The sequence below is a fragment of the Bufo bufo genome, chromosome 1, assembly GCF_905171765.1.
Source record: "Bufo bufo chromosome 1, aBufBuf1.1, whole genome shotgun sequence".
In the NCBI taxonomy this organism is placed as follows: Eukaryota; Metazoa; Chordata; class Amphibia; order Anura; family Bufonidae; genus Bufo; species Bufo bufo.
In genome coordinates, this window is record NC_053389.1 from 6689432 (window position 1) to 6708275 (window position 18844).

General features: G+C 45.4%; 1 protein-coding gene across 1 annotated transcript; it reads right to left on the minus strand.

The window, feature by feature from the left end:
- Nucleotides 1-1426: 1426 nt before the first annotated feature.
- On the minus strand, nt 1427-15302 carry LOC120991007 (toll-like receptor 13). The gene is made up of 2 exons (XM_040419897.1): nt 15221-15302; nt 1427-4789 (listed from the first exon to the last, which is right to left on the minus strand). The coding sequence occupies exon 2, from the start codon at nt 4662-4664 to the stop codon at nt 1818-1820; it is 2847 nt and encodes a 948-aa protein (XP_040275831.1). The 5' UTR covers nt 4665-4789; nt 15221-15302; the 3' UTR covers nt 1427-1817.
- Between the last annotated feature and the right edge of the window lie 3542 nt (nt 15303-18844).

Genomic DNA, 18844 nt, shown 5'->3' on the forward strand with positions numbered 1-18844 from the left:
AAGTATGTGAACCCCTAGAATAATTTACATCTCCAAGAGCTAATTGGAGTGCGGTGTCAGCCAACTGGAGTCCGATCAATGAGATGAGATTGGAGATGTTGGTTACAGCTGCCCTGCCCTATAAAAAACACACACTGGTTCTGGGTTTGCTTTTCACAAGAAGCATTGCCTGATGTGAATGATGCCTCGCACAAAAGAGCTCTCAGAAGACCTACGATTAAGAATTGTTGACTTGTGTAAAGCTGGAAAGGGTTATAAAAGTATCTCCAAAAGCCTTGCTGTCCATCAGTCCACGGTAAGACAAATTGTCTATAAATGGAGGACATTCAGCACTGCTGCTACTCTCCCTAGGAGCGGCCGTCCTGTAAAGATGACTGCAAGAGCACAGCGCAGACTGCTCCATGAGGTGAAGAAGAATCCTAGAGTGTCAGCTAAAGACTTACAAAAGTCTCTGGCATATGCTAACATCCCTGTGAGCGAATCTACGATACGCAAAACACTAAACAAGAATGGATTTCATGGGAGGATACCACAGAGGAAGCCACTGCTGTCCAAAAAAAACATTTCTGCACGTTTACAGTTTGCACAAGAGCACCTGGATGTTCCACAGCAGTACTGGCAAAATATTCTGTGGGCAGATGAAACCAAAGTTGAGTTGTTTGGAAGAAGCACACAACACTATGTGTGGAGAAAAAGAGGCACAGCACACCAACATCAAAACCTCATCCCAACTGTGAAGTATGGTGGTGGGGGCATCATGGTTTGGGGCTGCTTTGCTCTGTCAGGGCCTTGACGGATTGCTATCATCGAAGGAAAAATTAATTCCCAAGTTTATCAAGACATTTTGCAGGAGAACTTAAGGCCATCTGTCCACCAGCTGAAGCTCAACAGAAGATGGGTGTTGCAACAGGACAACGACCCAAAGCATAGAAGTAAATCAACAACAGAATGGCTTAAACAGAAGAAAATCCGCCTTCTGGAGTGGCCCAGTCAGAGTCCTGACCTCAACCCGATGGAGATGCTGTGGCATGACCTCAAGAAAGCGATTCACACCAGACATCCCAAGAATATTGCTGAACTGAAACAGTTCTGTAAAGAGGAATGGTCAAGAATTACTCCTGACCGTTGTGCACATCTGATCTGAAACTACAGGAGACGTTTGGTGGAAGTTATTGCTGCCAAAGGAGATTAAACCAGTTATTTAATCCAAGGGTTCACATACTTCTTTCACCTGCACTGTGAATGTTTACATGGTGTGTTCAATAAAAACATGGTAACATTTAACTCTTTGTGTGTTATTAGTTTAAGCAGACTGTGATTGTCTATTGTTGTGACTTTGATGAAGATCAGATCACATTTTATGACCAATTTGTGCAGAAATCCATATCATTCCAAAGGGTTCACATATTTTTCTTGCAACTGTATAAGATCAGAAATAAAGGTTTGATTTATTTCCCACAAACAGCGTCACTCTTGTCCATGAATTGTGTCTGGTACTGCAGCTCAGACAAGGACAAGATCTTCATCAGAAACATGGAAGATTCAACACCATGATTCTCTGACAAGTCCCAAGTCCCTTGAATGAGGAAGAGCTGCAATACCAGACACAGCCTATCAGTGGGGCTGTAACATCTACCTAAATTAGCTGTACAAATAGAATGCATCTGTCATCTGCTTTCTTTATTAAAGTTCCTCATACTTCCATCCTACGTGTCCCATCATTTATATCAACCAAGATATCGAAAGAAAATCTCACTGACAATGAACAATTTTTCGCCCAACCTTAATACGTTATTACGCTACTGTGGTCAAAAGGTTCAACTTGACATGAGGGGGCTTTCATCATCGCTATTTAATAAGTCTTCTTCATCCTCTTCCAGTTCACCACACCTCAATGCTTTTCTAACTTTGGCCCAAAATAACTTTTGCGCCTCAGGTTCCCTTGGCCATGTGATGTACGTCTTCTTCAGCATGACCTTCCTCATCCTATGGTAGGTGGATAGCTCTCGTAACGGGATGTCCTCCAAAAATATGAGAACAAGAACGTCCCTCATTTCATCAAACAACTTATAGCTGGCCAACTGCATCTCCATGGAGCACCACTCACTTTGAAGATAGCTCCGGCTCACCACGCACAGGGTCTTTCGGCTGTTGTGAATGCTGTCCACAATGTTGTCTACAATGTCCCTACCGAGCTGAAAATCCCGATGGTGGAGGCAAAGTTGGAGTCCTTTTGAGGGATGACATCTCTCTAGCATGGGAAGCATTGTTTTATATACCCAGTCTTCATCCCGAGTGTTGTAGGACACAAAGGCATCATATTTGTAGAGGTCCTTGTTAGAATTCCAGCGTTCATTCAGCCAGGAGATGAAAAGGAAGTAATTATATTTGATGCGCCAGTAAGATTTGCTGTAGACGATGGGTATGATTATCAAGAGGCACAAGAAGGAGAAAGAAGAGGAAAACAGTATGAGCTTCTCTTTAAGGTCACAGACGTGAGTATCAAAGCTATGGAAGAAAACATGAGGGTCGTTGCTGCACGTTATATTATAAGCGTACACAGTTTGTACATGTGACACATTCATCCACCTTTGGAATTCCTCATTATCACAAGTGCATGTCAGGGGACACTTACATATGTCCAGGTATTTCAATTTGGTCATGTTATCAAATATTTTTACATCTATTTGTTTTAAGCCGTTCTTTGTTAGCTGGAGTCTTCTGAGATTGGAAAGGTGTGAGAAGATATCAGGGCTCAGAGACTGTATACACATATTTTCCAGATCCAGGTATCTGAGGTTGATTAAGTTTTTGAAAATTCCTGGTGAGAGGTTTTGGACTCCATTACAATCTTCTCCTAAATTGAGATAAGTCAGATTCCTGAGCTCATCGAACACAGTGTATCCTAACCGGGTGAGTCTGTTTTGTCCCAAATACAGAGCCCGTAGGTTGTCGAGGCCTGTAAAGAAGCCTCTCGGAATGGTCGTTAGACCATGCGGCTGTTGACTCTGAAGTTTTAAGTCATAGATCTTCTGAAGTTTTGAGAACGGTGTAACATATTGTTGAGAAGATAGATACCGCAGCTGATTTGACTTCAAGTCCAAGACCTGCAAAGTGGCCTCCACGCCATTGAACATATCCCCGCTAATTTGTTTAATCTGGTTATTATCCAGATACAACTTTGAAAGACTTTTCATCCCAATGAATGAGCCTTTTTTAACCTGCGTAATCTTATTTCCTCCAAGATCCAATATAATCAGATTTTCCAAATTTTGGAATACATTTTCAAAAATGACAGACACCCTGTTATTCCGGAGGATGAGAGTTGTAAGCTTTCCTAAACCCAAGAAGGAATTGTAGTACAAATCTGTTATGAGGTTATTATCCAGACGCAACATCTGGAGATGTCTTAATTCATAAAAACAACGTTTGCTCAGTAACATAATGTTGTTGATGTTCAGTTTTAGTGTCTTCAATTTAGGCGCAAAGGTAAAAGCGTTAGGCATCACCGACCATATTCTGTTGTATCGGAAAGATATTGATGTCAGCTTTGGGAAGATGGGCGCATTGTGGCAGGAATCTAACCTTTTTAAGAGGTTATGTTCAATAATAACAGTTGAAAGGTTGGAAGGCTTGAGGAACCTTAAACAGGTGACATTTTTAAGCCTATTGTGTGACAAGTCCATCTGGGTGCTCTGACTACAGTCTGACAATGTTCTGTTTGGCAAAAACCAAAAATTATTTCCAATTAAATTCAAGTGTGACATCTCTTTGCCTCTTAAATAGGAGCACATCTCCCTTAATTTAGCAGTAGTGTTTATATTTAATCTCGAGTAGTCGATCCTCTCAGGTGGTATGGTGGGATTCTCCAAAAACTTCAGAATGTCGAAATCCGGATTAGATGCTACGGTTAAATAGTTCGTACTAGTCAGGTTTACTTTTTGCAAGGAGGATGAGGTGAGGTTGTTGTGGGACAGATCAAGATATTTAATTTGGCCCAAAAAATCTTGGTGGCATTTTAAGTCTTGCAGTTGATTTCGGCAGAGGAACAGTGTAGACAAATTGCTTGGAAGTGAAAGGGCATGACTTAGGTGTCTTATATTATTACCACACAAGCTGAGATTCTTGAGTTGGTTAAGCGGCTGAAGGGCATGGACAACACTACTGAAATTGCTTAAGCCGTTGGCTGACAGGTTGAGACTTTTTAGGCTAAGAAGAGGGCTGAAGACCTTAAGATGCATGAAAACAAGTGCATTGTTTTGTAGGTGGAGATGTGCTAACCTTTTAAGTCCACAAAAAACTCCTGAGGATAAATTGCAGATGTTATTATAAGACAAATCCAGATAATATAAGGCTTCCAAGTTTTCAAAGGCTCCCAGGTCAACAGCCTGCAGGTGGTTGTGACTCAGGATCAAACTCTGGAGCTGTGATAGGTGATGGAAGCTTCTGGAAGGTAAAATTTTGATGGTGTTTTGGGATATTGTGAGGTTCTTGGCAAAATTGGGGATGTCAGACACAACACTGTATATGCTCAGTTCTTGGCGGTTCATGCAAATGAATGTGGTATAGCTTTCATACTTTTGGATGCAGTTTCTAAACCCATAACCTGTCACCAGCGAGATAAAAAGAGCTCCAAACAGCACAAGGACCAAGGGAAATTTCATCTTCCTGAAGAGTTGGCCTGGAGTTCATAAGTCACAGGTCATATTGAAAATGACTCCAAAATGAATGATGGGGTAAATGGTGTCACCACAGTCCACATTGATATGTACATCCAGAAGACGAGTGCCTATGGGAGAAGATCTGAGAGGTCAGGAGACTGTTCTATATATCAGTATAATACAAGTAGCCCTACTCAACATAATATATGGTCACAAATAAAACACATACATAGAAAAATAAATCACCGGACCAAAACTGTTAAAAATAATGCAGCATGTGTGAGGTCATTTCAGTACTAATAAATTGGAGCTACTGGACTTGTGCTTTCAATGGTGATCTGACTTTCTCAATTTGAATGACTTGGGCAAGAAATCTCTGACATTAAATGCTGGTGACTCATGCTTCAGTCAGCATAATCGGTTTATCATAATCAACATGATTTCAAGGACACATGGAGGTAAGAAGTTGATTGCAATTTGCATGAATGAAGCTTAAACGGCCTTGGGAGAGGTGTTAGAAGTGCATTGTAAATGGCAGACAATAGATGTCGCACCCCTCCACCTGTATTCAAGTTCCCGAGAAGGACCTGTAAACCTTGCAGGCATCCAGGACGGCCTTTGTTATAACAGAAAAAATGAAACGGAAAGAATATCAAGATTGCCAGTGAAGGTGTGAAGCAGGGCAGATGGAAGAATTAAATTCTCCCATGTATACCTGAGGTCACTGGGACACCAATCAGACATTGATGGTGCCCTTTTTATTCTGTGGCTGCTTCTATGAGTGGGCGCTCTCCTTACCCCTGGGTGGTGACTTTGCTCCAGATCTGTCTTAGAAAAGGTTTTTGGTCTCATGGGCTTCAGCCGGGGATTCGCCCTCTTCAGTTTCCTATGTTGTGTCATTGTGCTTATCACAGTTGATGGGTGAAGTCTATGTGAGACATGACCCAATACAGTGGGAAATTAAAGGGCGTGTATATTCTTTAAAGCTCCTACCTATATTACCCATCACAGACAAGATAATGTCATTAGGGGCCTCTCCAATAAACGGCGCCTTTCTGGTTGATCTGATGGGTCCACATATCATAGGAATGGCCTCTTTAATAAAATAGGTGGGCGCCTGCAGAGACACCATGGTACAGGGCTCCCACACCCTACTGATAGGCCCTTGCCTAAACAAGACTGTACGTTCTATAGGGGCAGTGGAGGGGGCAGGCAGCTCGTGTTGCTCCATTACCCTCCATGGTTAGTGATGGGAAGCTGAGGACTTCTCAAATCTCTGCGTAGACCCCACAAAATAAGGACATGACACCAAAGGGTTATATTGCTCTTCTCTACTAAAACTCATGGGAGGAGAAAACATTGGGGTCTCCAGCCATGGGCTAAGCGTCCATTTACATGTCTCCAACAGTTTTGTGGTCCGCAAATTGCGGATCCGCAAAACACAGACACTGGCCATGTGCGTTCCGCATTTTGCGGACCGCACATGGGCAGCACTATAATAGAAATGCCTTTTCTTGTCCGTGGCTGCGGACAAGAATAGGTCATGTCTTTGTTTTTTTGTGGGTCCACGGAACGGAAGTGAGGATGCACTTTTTTTAGTGTCTCCATATTCTGAAAGCCATAGTTTTTTTTATTATTTGGGCGACTGTCTTATGTAGGGGCTCATTTTTTTTTGGGGTGAGATAACGGTTTGATTGATACTATTTTAGGGTGCATATGACTTTTTGATCGCTTGGTATTACACTTTTTGTGATATAAGGTGACAAAAAATTGCTTTTTTGACACCATTTTATTTTATTTTTTTACGGTGTTCACCTTAGGTGTGTTAGGTCATTTTTGAAAAGCAGTTTGTTACGGACGTGGCAATACCTAATATGTATACTTTTTTATTTATTTAAGTTTTACACAATAAAAGCATTTTTGAAACAAAAAAAAACATGTTTTAGTGTCTCCATATTCTGAGAGCCATAGTTTTTTTTTTTTTTTTTGCCCAATTGTTTTATTTAGGGGCTCATTTTTTGCGGGATGAGATGACTGGTACTATTTTGGGGTGCATACGCCTTTTTGATTACTTGGTGTTGCACTTTTTGTGATGTAAGGTGACAAAAAAATGATTGTTTTAGGTTTAGGTTTTAGGTACAGTTTTTATTAAATTTTTCTACGGCGTTCAGGTGAGAGGGTGGATCATGTGATTTTTTTTATAGAGCTGGTCGATACGGACGCGGCAATACCCAATATGTCTGGTTTTCTTTTTTTCTCATATTTTTTTTTTACAATTTTAGGTGTTTTATTTTGGGAAAGAGGCTTTTTTTTTTTTTTTTTTACTTGTAACCTTATTTTTTTTATTATGAAAAACATATTTTTTTGCTTTACTTTTTATTTTTGTCCCACTCTGGGACTTCAACTTCTGGGGTCTGATCCCCTCTGCAATGTATTGCAATACAATAAACCTGTATTTTAATGCATTACCTGTCAGCTTTTATGCTGACAGGCTGCCTGTGAGACCGAGCTGCCGCGAGGACCCGATGGAGATGCGGAGGGCACCCGTAGCCTCCGCAAACCCTCTGCATACCACGGTCAGCTTTGACCGCGGCATACAAGGTTAATTCGCCGGCATCAGTGTCTTCACCGATATGCATATGCAGCAGGGGCCCGGATGTCAGTGACTGCCGGGTCCGTGCCATTGATCGGGCGGGCGCAGCTCCTGCACCCGCCTGATCAGCCCACCGGCGCTGGTCCTTAAGTCATGTCCACCAGTGCCGTACATGTACGGCGGAGGTCCTACGGGTTAAAGGGTTTCTGTCATGGGAAAAATCATTTGTTAACTCCCTGCCTGCCGCCGTTCTCTTAAAAAACAGACTTTTATAATATGCTAATGAAGCCTCTAGGTGCTATGAGGGCGCTGCTGCAGCACCTGGAGGCTCGGTCTACTCGCCTTTGGGGCACGCCCACGTTACACTTGATTGACGTCCTTCTTCTCCGCATCGTCCTCATAATCCCGCACCTGCGCTGTCCCGCGTAGTATTCGGTGCAGGCGCAGTGAGTGAAGGACGCTCGGCTGCTGCCTGGGGAGGCCTGTGACGTAATCGGCGCAGTGAGGAAGCTGGCAGCAGCCGAGCATCCATCACTCACTGCGCCTGCGCCGAATACTAAACGGGACGGGATTAGGAGGACGATGCGGAGAAGAACGTCAATCAAGTGGACATGGGCGTGCCCCAAAGGCGAGTATCCGAGCCTCTAGGTGCTGCAGCAACACCCTCATAGCACCTAGAGGCTTCATTAGCATATTATAAAAGTCTGTTTTTTAAGAGAACGGCGGCAGGCAGGGAGTTAACAAACAGACTGTTAAGTCCTGCTGACATTAGCACATCGCTAATGTCAGTCAGCTACATAACGATTTTTCCCATGACAGAAACCCTTTAAGTGTCTGGTTTTAGCTCTGTTGTTATGTCTGGAAACTTGTTTTTGTCTGGAAAACCTTCTGTGTCATTGCCACTGAGTATAATGGAAGCTCTAATGTAAGTCTATAGAAGACGGGAGTTGAAACATTGTATCTGTTTGTGCTGAGCTTCTCCGCTCCACCCCTCCCACTAGAAGGTCCTAGTCTAACTAGAAACTGTATATAAGGAGAGCAGTCAGAGCCCCTAGAGTGCTACAGTTAGGCACCAGTGCTTGGAGGGGAGACTCAGCCAGTCTGCATGAGTGACCAGAAGAAGATGCTGAGATGGGGACGCTGAGCCACAGACCATGGGTCACCAGCTCTGTGACCAAGGAGCCACCCGGACTACTGAGCTACAGACCGTGGGCCCTTGACCAGGGTACTAACCTTCTGAGAGAGAGGGACAGCTAGCTCAGGCCTTTTCTCAGCACCAAACCCTTCTTCTGCCAGGGAGGAGACTGGAGAAGCCAGCCCTATGCCTCGTCTCAGGGAGGAGACTGCAGAAGCCAGCCCTATGCCTCGCCTGTATTGTTTTGCACCTGACTTCCTCCAGTAAAGAAGCCCCCTGGTTACTGCAGACCCTGACTCTCTGGACTTATTTCACATTGGGGTGCACCACACCTTGCCATCCCTTCCGGAGAGCAGCAACATGTGGTGACACCTCAACGGACTCAGTGTAGCGTTGGGGCCACCCCAAACCTGGCCACTTCATATATATTACTCTATAGCTATGTGGCGGAACCAGCTCCGCCACTTGTGCCTGGAGAGGACCGCTTGCCAGCCTCTTGCCATGTGATTATGGTCCCTGGGAGGTTTGGGCATATTGTATTTTATTATGCTGCTGCTGGCCCTTTAAGAACCATCTGGGGACATACGGTGGAGTTACTGGATGGCCACCATTTCATCTATCAGAGGCACATGGTGAGAACAATGGATGAAGCACATGGTGAGAACAATGGATGGCGGCCATTTTGACTCACAGACACTGTTTGGACTTTTCTACACGGTGCCATCTCACCGGTATTTGGTGCACAAAGACATCGGGCAGTAGTTTTAAACTATACAACAGGGGACACATTATACAGTAATTATTTTTGATATAGCCTGTATATGTTCTGCGGAATCTGCATTAAACTGTATCTTCCAAACTACTGAACGGATCTGGGTGAATTTTGGATATGTGGTTCACCCAGATCCCCCGGTTCCGAGGATATACTTGTTATGGGGTTATTGCATGTTTTGGGGTCCCTGTGATATGTTTTATAAAACTGTATTTCTCTGCCTGTGATAATTATATTACCCATTGTGTTCAGTAATCATATCACAGGCAGAGAGGAGGATTTTGTGTGGGAGTGTCTGTGTGTATTATACGGATTGATTGGTTGTATTTCAAACCCCTGTGGGCAGTACTATGTTTGTGGATTGTGAATAAAAGAGGCGGTATGCCCCAGGACAGTGAGTTCTGCTTGACCTCAAAACGAAGTGTCGTCTCGTTATTGGGGGAATTGGATTGTGTGCTGATTGCCAGGTGTGTAAGCCGATTGTATGCTTTTCCTGTTCAGCTGTTTCCAGGGTTCGTGTGTTTCCTGTTCCGGAGTTGAAGAATTCGTGTAGTTTGCAGTTCGGCAGACTGGTGCTTGCAGTAGCTGCCTGTGCATAGGAAAGGGGAATATCGCCTAAACGGTTTTTAACCTCTTGTGTGCTGAACGGTCCGTTACAAGCTATATACCATGGAGTAGTGACGGTATACTTCACCCTATAGCTATATACCGTGCAGAAGTGATGGTATACATCACCCTATAGCTATATACCGTGCAGTAGTGATGGTATACATCACCCTATAGCTATACACTGTGCAGTAGTGACTGTATATAACACCCTATAGCTATAAATAAAAAAGTCCAAAGGCTGTGCTCACCTGATGTATCTTGAAATGGAAGCATGGACTGTGCTAGGGAAAGGCACCAAGTAGAGAACTAGTGAAAAATGAAGAAAGGGGTCCAGCTTCCAAAAAAAGATATGTTCTTTATTCCAATAACACATGAAATTGTTAAAAATCCAACATAGCAAACAGATCTACGCGTTTCGGATACTCTAATACAGATCCTTATTCATGACAAGTTTGCTGCTCAATGGCTAAGATCTTAAATAGCTGAATTCCTGACGATCACAGGTGATTGCGATCAGCAGGAATGAACATGCTAGGTCCCACCTCCTGTTAACGTGCCAGGTGAAGATGAAAAAATGAAAGCAAAAATAAAAAGTTGGATGTAACAAAAAAGACATTGACTCTAAAAATATGATATGAAAAGAAATCAGTAATGCAGGATTAAATCATGTTTACGATTTAAACCTGTTGGGACACGAGAGCCCATGTGAAAAATCCAATAAGTGCACTTTGAAAAAGTGCGTTAGCGAAACGGACGTCGGGCCGTTCCTCCAGCAAGGTTTGGTACTTTTTATATGTTCATGCTTGTCACTGTTGTCCGTGTTTTTTACCAGCATTACAGTGCTCCACTTGTACGCTGGTTGCCCATACTTTTCATGTTCAATCTTGCATACGCCACTTATTGGCGCAAACATATACAGTCCTGATCAAAAGTTTAAGACCACTTGAAAAATGGCAAAAAATCCTATTTAGCATGGCTGGATCTTAACAAGGTTCCAAGTAGAGCTTCAACATGGAACAAGAAGAAATGGGAGTGAGACAAAACATTTTTTGAGCATTCAATTTAATGAAAACAATGAATAAACTGAAACAGGCTGTTTGTCACCGCCAGTTCTGTGAGAAGATCTGGCAGATGTTCTTCTCTACCTCTTGTATGATGTTCTTTGTTTTGGTTTCACTTTCTCATCTCATTTCCTTCTGCCAGGTGTCACTTATTTGGACTAATCGTCTTCCTTTATAATCCCTCCCATACTGCCTCACTTTGCGGTTTATACTACTTCCTGGATGAAGTGTTCACTGCTGGAGGCTGCTGCTGCTGTTTGTTCAGATAAGTCATTTACTTTATTATGTTTCCTTGCTGGCTTGATTCTAGGTGACCCTGATTCCGTCCGTATTAAGTGCAGGGAGCCGGTGGTCGTGTCCCCTCACTATTATAGGGTTTTCAGGTGTCACACAGTATTAGGTACGTGGGCATGCAATCGTCTTCCATACAGACCCTTGCATGTGCATAGCAGTCAGGGAGAGCTCTTAGGGTTTTATAGGGCTCACCTATAAGCTCCTTAGTTTGGGATCAAGCCAGTCGCTCGTTTATTTATATATTCCAGCTATCTGCTAACTTCATCCGTGACACTGTTTTTCAGCTGATCAAAAGTTTAGGACCACACCTCCAAAAAAAAACTAAACCCCCCCAAAACAGAAATCCAACTTCCAAACATGAACTCAGTAATGAGTAGCTCCGCCGTTATTGCTTAGCACTTAAAAAATTCGTTTCGGCATGCTTGATGCAAGCATTTCCATGAGGTGAGTGGGAACATTTCTCCAAGTGGTGAAGACGGCCGCACGAAGGCCATCTACTGTCTGTAACTGTTGTCCATTTTTGTAAACTTTCCTTGCCATCCATCCCCAAAGGTTCTCAATTGGATTTAGATCAGGGGAACACGCAGGATGGGCCAAAAGAGTGATGTTATGCTCCTGGAAGAAGTCCCTTGTCCTGCGGGCATTGTGTACTGTAGCGTTGTCCTGTTACCACACAGACGAGGGCCCTCAGTCATGAGGAATGCTCTCTGCAACATCTGGACATAGCCAGCGGCCGTTTGACGCCCCTGCACTTCCTGAAGCTCCATTGTTCCACTGAAGGAAAAAGCGCCCCAGACCATTATGGCCCCCTCCACTGTGGCGCGTAGAAAACATCTCAGGTGGGATCTGCTTGTCAGGCCAGTAACGTTGGAAACCATCAGGACCATCAAGGTTACATTTTTTCTCATCAGAGAATAAAACTTTCTTCCACCTTTGAATGTCCCATGTTTGGTGCTCTCTTGCAAAGTCCAAACGAGCAGTTCTGTGGCGTTCAAGGAGACGAGGTCTTTGAAGACGTTTTTTGTTTTTGAAGCCCTTCAGTCTCAGATGCCATCTGATGGTTATGGGGCTGCAGTCAGCACCAGTAAGGGCCTTAATTTGGGTCGAGGATCGTCCAGTGTCTTGACGGACAGCCAATTGGATCCTCCGGCTCAGTGCTGATTCATTTTTTTTGGGTCTTCCACTTGACTTTTTTGTTCCATAACCCTCAGGATCATTTAAGAAATTCCAAATGACTGTCTTACTGCGTCCCACCTCAGCAGCGATGGCGCGCTGTGAGAGACCCTGCTTATGCAGTTCAACAACCCGACCACGTTCAAAAAGGGAGTTTTTTTGCCTTTGCCATCACAACGTGTGACTACCTGACAGAAAATGACAATGAATCTACATCTTTGCACAGATTTGGTCTTTTAAAGGCATGTGGTCATAAAATTTGGATCAGCTGAAAAACAGCCTGTTTCAGTTTATTCGTTGTTTTCAATAAATTGAATGCTCAAAAAATGTTTTGTCTCACTCTCATTTCTTCTTGTTGCATGTTGAAGCTCTACTTGGAACCTTGTTAAGATCCAGCCATGATAAATAGGATTTTTTGCCATTTTTCAAGTGGTCTTAAACTTTTGATCAGGACTGTATGTGTATATAGGTTTATACTCAGCATATTTCCCTTTTTCTGGTGTATCACACGCACAGCTGTGATTTTTTGCAATACTACTATAGCATTATCCTTGGTCCTGGAGGCTTTTATCCACACTCCTCTGCATTTCTTTATTTTTATCATGTATGTCATTGTGGCGAAAGCCACTTCGCTACGGTGTTTTGGAGGGGGCTGTTTGCCCGCCTTCTGCCCCAGGATTATGGCCCATACTAACTTTTAAGGAGAAGACAGACCGGCCGCTTAAATCCGTGGAACTGTTTTGGGGAGGAAAGCCATGCTTGCGGCCGGCCAAATGTGACTTCCATGGAATTCGGGAACCCCTGCTCGGATCTGGGTGATTTTTGGATATGTTGTTCACCCAGATCAGAGCTATCCATGGATGTATACATTATGGGGATATGTGCGGTTTTGGGGTGTTTTCTGTGTTTGGGGGAAAAATGTGTGTTTTGTGTCTGTGAGTGATTAAGTTAGCCCATTACGTTTGGTAATTGTATTTTGTTGATTGCGTCTCAGACAATGCCAGTGTGTTAGTTAATTGCGTCTCAGACAATGCTCATTGTATTTTGTTGATTGCGTCACAGACAATGCTCATTGTATTTTGTTGATTGCGTTACAGACAGAGGGAAGGGGATTTTGTGTACAATTGCTGGGAAGGTTCAATACTGTAAATGCATGTGATTGGCTAAAATATAAACTGTCACAGTCTTTTACAAGGGCCCCAGGGGGAGTGTCCCTTGCTAGGAGACCTGCATAAAAGGCTTAAAAATAACCCATTAAACAGTTCTGCTTAACCCTCAAGCGCAGTGTCGTCTCGTTATTGGGGGAATTGGATTGTATGCTGATTGCCAGGAGTGTAAGCCGATTGTATGGTTTTCCTGTTCCGCGGTTTCCAGTGTTCGTGTAGTTTGCAGTTCGGCAGACTGGTGCTTGCAGTAGCTGCCTGTAAATTGGAAAGGATATCGTCTGAACAGAGTTGTGTGCGGAACGGTCCGTTACAATTGGTGGCAAGCAACGGGATCATTCTCACAGCCCAGAAGGACAGCTACAAGGCAACACCAGTTCCTGGATTACAAACTGAGGGCAACGCTAGTACCCGTACAGCGCCCCTATCTACAAAGGAACCAAAATCAGCAGAGCAAGCATGGAGCCCTGCTACACTCAGGAGGAGTTTGATAGAGAGGTTAATGGGGTGCTGTCTCTCTTGGGACCCAACCCTGCGGAAAACCTCGTACAGATCGTGAAGTGGAGGATCAGAGAGTACCTGCAGGCCATGGCAGCGGTAGACAGGGGGGAGATACCCCAGCAGCCGAGCAAGTTCCCGGGAGCTGAAGGTGCCGTCCTTGCTCCCCAGCGGCAGTGTGAGTTACAGGAAGATGAAGGTGCCGTTCTGCCTCCCCAACAGCCGAGTATTGTATTGGGAGCAGAGACAACCGGTCTCTCTCTCCAGCGGCAGTGTGTACCCTTAGGAGAGGAGACAGTTGGTCCAATAGCTACTGTATATATCACCCTATAGCTATATACCTTGCAGTAGTGATGGTATACATCACCCTATAGCTATATACTGTGCAGTAGTGATAGTATACATCACCCTATAGCTATAAACGGTGCAGTAGTGACTGTATACATCACCCTATAGCTATATACCATGCAGTAGTGACGGTATACATCACCCTATAGCTATATACCGTGCAGTAGTGATGGTATACATCAGCCTATAGCTATATACCGTGCAGTAGTGACTGTATACATCACCCTATAGCTATATACCGTGCAGTAGTGACTGTATACATCACCCTATAGCTATATACCGTGCAGTAGTGATGGTATACATCACCCTATAGCTATATACGGTGCAGTAGTGACGGTATACATCACCCTATAGCTATATACCGTGCAGTAGTGGTGGTATACATCACCCTATAGCTATATACCGTCCAGTAGTGATGGTATACATCACCCTACAGCTATACACTGTGCAGTAGTGACTGTATACATCACCCTATAGCTATATACGGTGCAGTGGTGACTGTATACATCACCCTATAGCTATATACCGTGCAGTGGTGACTGTATACATCACCCTATAGCTATATACCGTGCAGTGGTGACTGTATACATCACCCTATAGCTATATACTGTGCAGTAGTGACTGTATACATCACCCCATAGATATATACCGTGCAGTAGTGACTGTATACATCACCCTATAGCTATATACCGTGCAGTGGTGACTGTATACATCACCCTATAGCTATACACTGTGCAGTAGTGACTGTATACATCACCCTATAGCTATATACTGTGCAGTGGTGACTGTATACATCACCCTATAGCTATATACCGTGCAGTAGTGACTGTATACATCACCCTATAGCTATATACCGTGCAGTAGTGACTGTACACATCACCCTATAGCTATATACCGTGTAGTAGTGACTTACCTTGTGTGATCTCGGCTGCTCTTCTGTTACTCTGTGTCTTGTCTGAAATGAAATTCAGGAAGTTCTGCGAGACGCGGCCGAGCTTCCACTTGACGGCTGCAGCTTGGAACCAAATTTTACTTTGCATTTCATCTCGGGGGAGAAAGTAGTCACCGGGTTTGTGTATTAATGGAATAAAGTCATTACAGGATCCTCTGCCCTTAAAGGGGAGCTCTTCTGAACCATAACGTTGCAGGACAGCTTCTTCTCCAGTCACATCTAAAGCTAAATGTAAAACTCTTTAGCTTTCTGTAGCCTGAGAGCCGCACGTGGCGGTATCTTATGTGACAGCTCCACAGTCAGGTCACATGTCTGACAGCGGGGTGGAAGTAAACCGCTGTCTGTTGCCAAGGACAACCAGAATTTTAAAGCCATTCTGAATACCAGTGGAAAAAAAACAAAACAAAAATGAATTTTAGAAACATCAATGCAAAGAATTTACCCAGGTTCTCAACGTTTACGGTAGGTTTACATCATGGCGCGATATCGGAAAAAAATGGCGCACCTGAGAAATGTCCAGGGCAGATTCCCATGGAATATTCTGCCCCATCCCTACTGCCTGTGCCACAAGAGGAGGCAGCTGAGAGCCACGTGACTGAAGGCTGAGCCTCATAGGTCTGTGCAGGAGCTGCATACACAAAACGGTGGGAGTAGTTAGTTTTCGGGTATTACCCAGGGATTCCCCTCTCCTGCAGCAATGGCGTCACCACACTTTCAGGACCCTTGTAAAGACACAGATTCCAGTCAGAACATTTAAAGTTGAAGTTCACACAAAATGAATCCAAAAAGAGGGCCTGACATGTTCAATAAAGGGGTCCTCCAGCCAGAAGCATTGATCACCTTTATAATCTAGCTAGATGGGTGGGGGTTGGACCCCCGGGACGCCCACTGATCGCACCGCTCCACTATTTCTGTCAGTGCTATAATTTTGAATGGCGCCAGAACACACAGTTGACCGAACCTCCATTCATACTCCTCCTAACAGCCGTATTGAGGAACCAAGGCCCCCAATTCTGGCAAAATGTGGAGGTCCTAGCAGCCAGACCCCACCCCATCTAGCATCCAGTGGATAGGTGATCAATGCTTCTGGCTGGAAATACCCCTTTAATTACTTGAACAGCCCGATGGACATTGTGTAATACTTCACTTTCCCTGTGGGGGCACTGCAGGAAAATTGTCAGGAGTTTTCCTGGTTTACATTCTGTACATAGCTGTGCTGGAAGGGTTGCCATGCGACCTGTCTCGCCCCCACTGGTCGACCTGACAATCAGGTCCCTGGCTCATCATCCAGTCCCAGAGCTAGGAGGGGGATTTAAGGTTTGCTATTCAGCCTAGCTCTGCAACTTAGTTCTAGACCTGCTCGTTTATCCACTGTGTACTGACCATGGCTAGTGTAACGGATCTCCTAGCACCCCGACCGGGTACCTCCGTTGATGGATGCTCCTAGGGCTTCCCGAGGACTCCAAGCACTCCGCTCTACACCAAAACCACCACAGGCACCAGGAACAGCTCTTACAAGAGCTAATAGTATAGCCAGGGGAGTATAGCAAATCTTCAGCGTATAGCAATCCCCAGTGTCGATCAGTTACCCAAACACCAGCCTCAACATGATGAAGGGTAAAACAGGAACTCTTTATTGAACACACAGCATTGTCTTATATACACATGACATACTGAGGACATGACATAGCAGCCAATCCTGTACAGTTTAAACACAAAACTAACCCTATTCAACAAACACAATGGCATTGTCTGTGACGCAACTAACAAACACACTGGCATTGTCTGTGATGCAATCAACAATGAACATGCAAACATCTTCACCCCCTCCATAATGAATGAATGGAAAGAGGAGACACATGTGATGGGATTATCTCCTGAGTGTATCATAGGAGTCGGCTGCCATTATAATCAACTATATTAATCCCATCACTAACACAATCAGTGGGAGTCTCAGTGCAGAATTACCCCTTTTTAATGGGCAATAGGAAATATGTGGCATATAAATTACACACATAAATCAGGGTTCATAGTTCCTTGTAACCCCAAAAGGTCTGAGGGGGTCTCCATAGTTCTCGGTCCATAGTCTGTAGGAAGGAGGCTGGCCCTCAGGCTTCTCCAGCAGCCCCAGTGACGGTTTAGTCCGTCACATTTCTCCCCTCCCAACAGTAGACTAACCAGGTACCTGACCTCCTGTCGGTCGGTGCCTGAGTTAGTCGAGTAGCCCACCCATAAACAAACACTGGTCCTGTTGAACTCTGGGGCCTGGTTCTGTTCTGTATGTCCCCAGCTGTTGAGTGGGCATCTGCTACTCCTTGCTTCATTGTTGTTCTCTAGCTTGGATCTGTAGGTACTTGGTGGGCCGAGGCCGACTGCGCTCTGCCCAGATGCCAGCTCTTCCGCTGGGGTAGCCAGTGGGGAGTCAGCCTCTGGACAAGAGGATAGGGGAGGGCAGAGGCCGACTGCGCTCTGACCAGATGCCAGCTCTTCTGCTGGGGTAGCCTGTGGGGAGTCAGCCTCTGGACAAGAGGATAGGGGAGGGCAGAGGCCGACTGCGCTCTGACCAGATGCCAGCTCTTCCGCTGGGGTAGCCAGTGGGGAGTCAGGCTCTGGACAAGAGGATAGGGGAGGGCAGAGGCCAACTGCGCTCTGCCCAGATGCCAGCTCTTCCACTGGGGTAGCCTGTGGGGAGTCATTCTCTGGAGAAGAGGATAGGGGAGGGCAGAGGCCAACTGCGCTCTGCCCAGATGCCAGCTCTTCCGCTGGGGTAGCCAGTGGGGAGTCAGCCTCTGGACAAGAGGATAGGGGAGGGCAGAGGCCGACTGCGCTCTGACCAGATGCCAGCTCTTCTGCTGGGGTAGCCTGTGGGGAGTCAGCCTCTGGACAAGAGAATAGGGGAGGGCAGAGGCCAACTGCGCTCTGCCCAGATGCCAGCTCTTCCGCTGGGATGGGGACAGGGAATCCTGCCCCCAGGACCTTGTTGCGGATCAGCTGTGGAGAGGAGGGATCGTTTACCTCCTCCTCCTGGCATTCCTGCGGGGTTGGTGGGGGATCCGTACCGGCCATCCAGCATCCCGGTAGACCTGGTGCAGAGACTGCGGTCCCATCTTCACCATCGGAGTTAGGGGTGCTTTGCCCCTGTGGTTGGGGAGAGAGACCGATTGTCTCCTCTCCCTTCAAGGTACACTGCCGCTGGGGAATGGAGACGATGCTCTCCTCTCCCTGCAAAACATACTTCCGCTGGGGAGCAGGACCGACTGTCCCTACTCCCTGAAACTCTGGCTGCCATTGGGGATCTGGGCCGACTGCCCAGCATCCCTGTAGGGCCGGTGGAGAGATCTCGGTCCCATCTCCACCTGCCATATGGGGTTCCCCCCAGGACCAGTCTATGAGGTCCCCTACCTCTGTAGCTGGTACTGAAGCAGGGGATACTTCAGTCGGGTCTTCCTAGTAAACCTCCACAATATCCTTCCAGCTAAAGGGCTCTGGACCTGGGTCTGACACTCTGCTCTCTCGCTGAGCCCTCTCACTGGAGTGGAACAGCTGCTGGTAGTCCTGTTCCAGCTTCATCTCCCGGGTCACCAG

Coding starts and splice junctions, on each gene's coding strand:
- LOC120991007 (XM_040419897.1), bottom strand. CDS start 4,664: ATGAAATTTCCCTTGGTCCTTGTGCTGTTTGGAGCTCTTTTTATCTCG.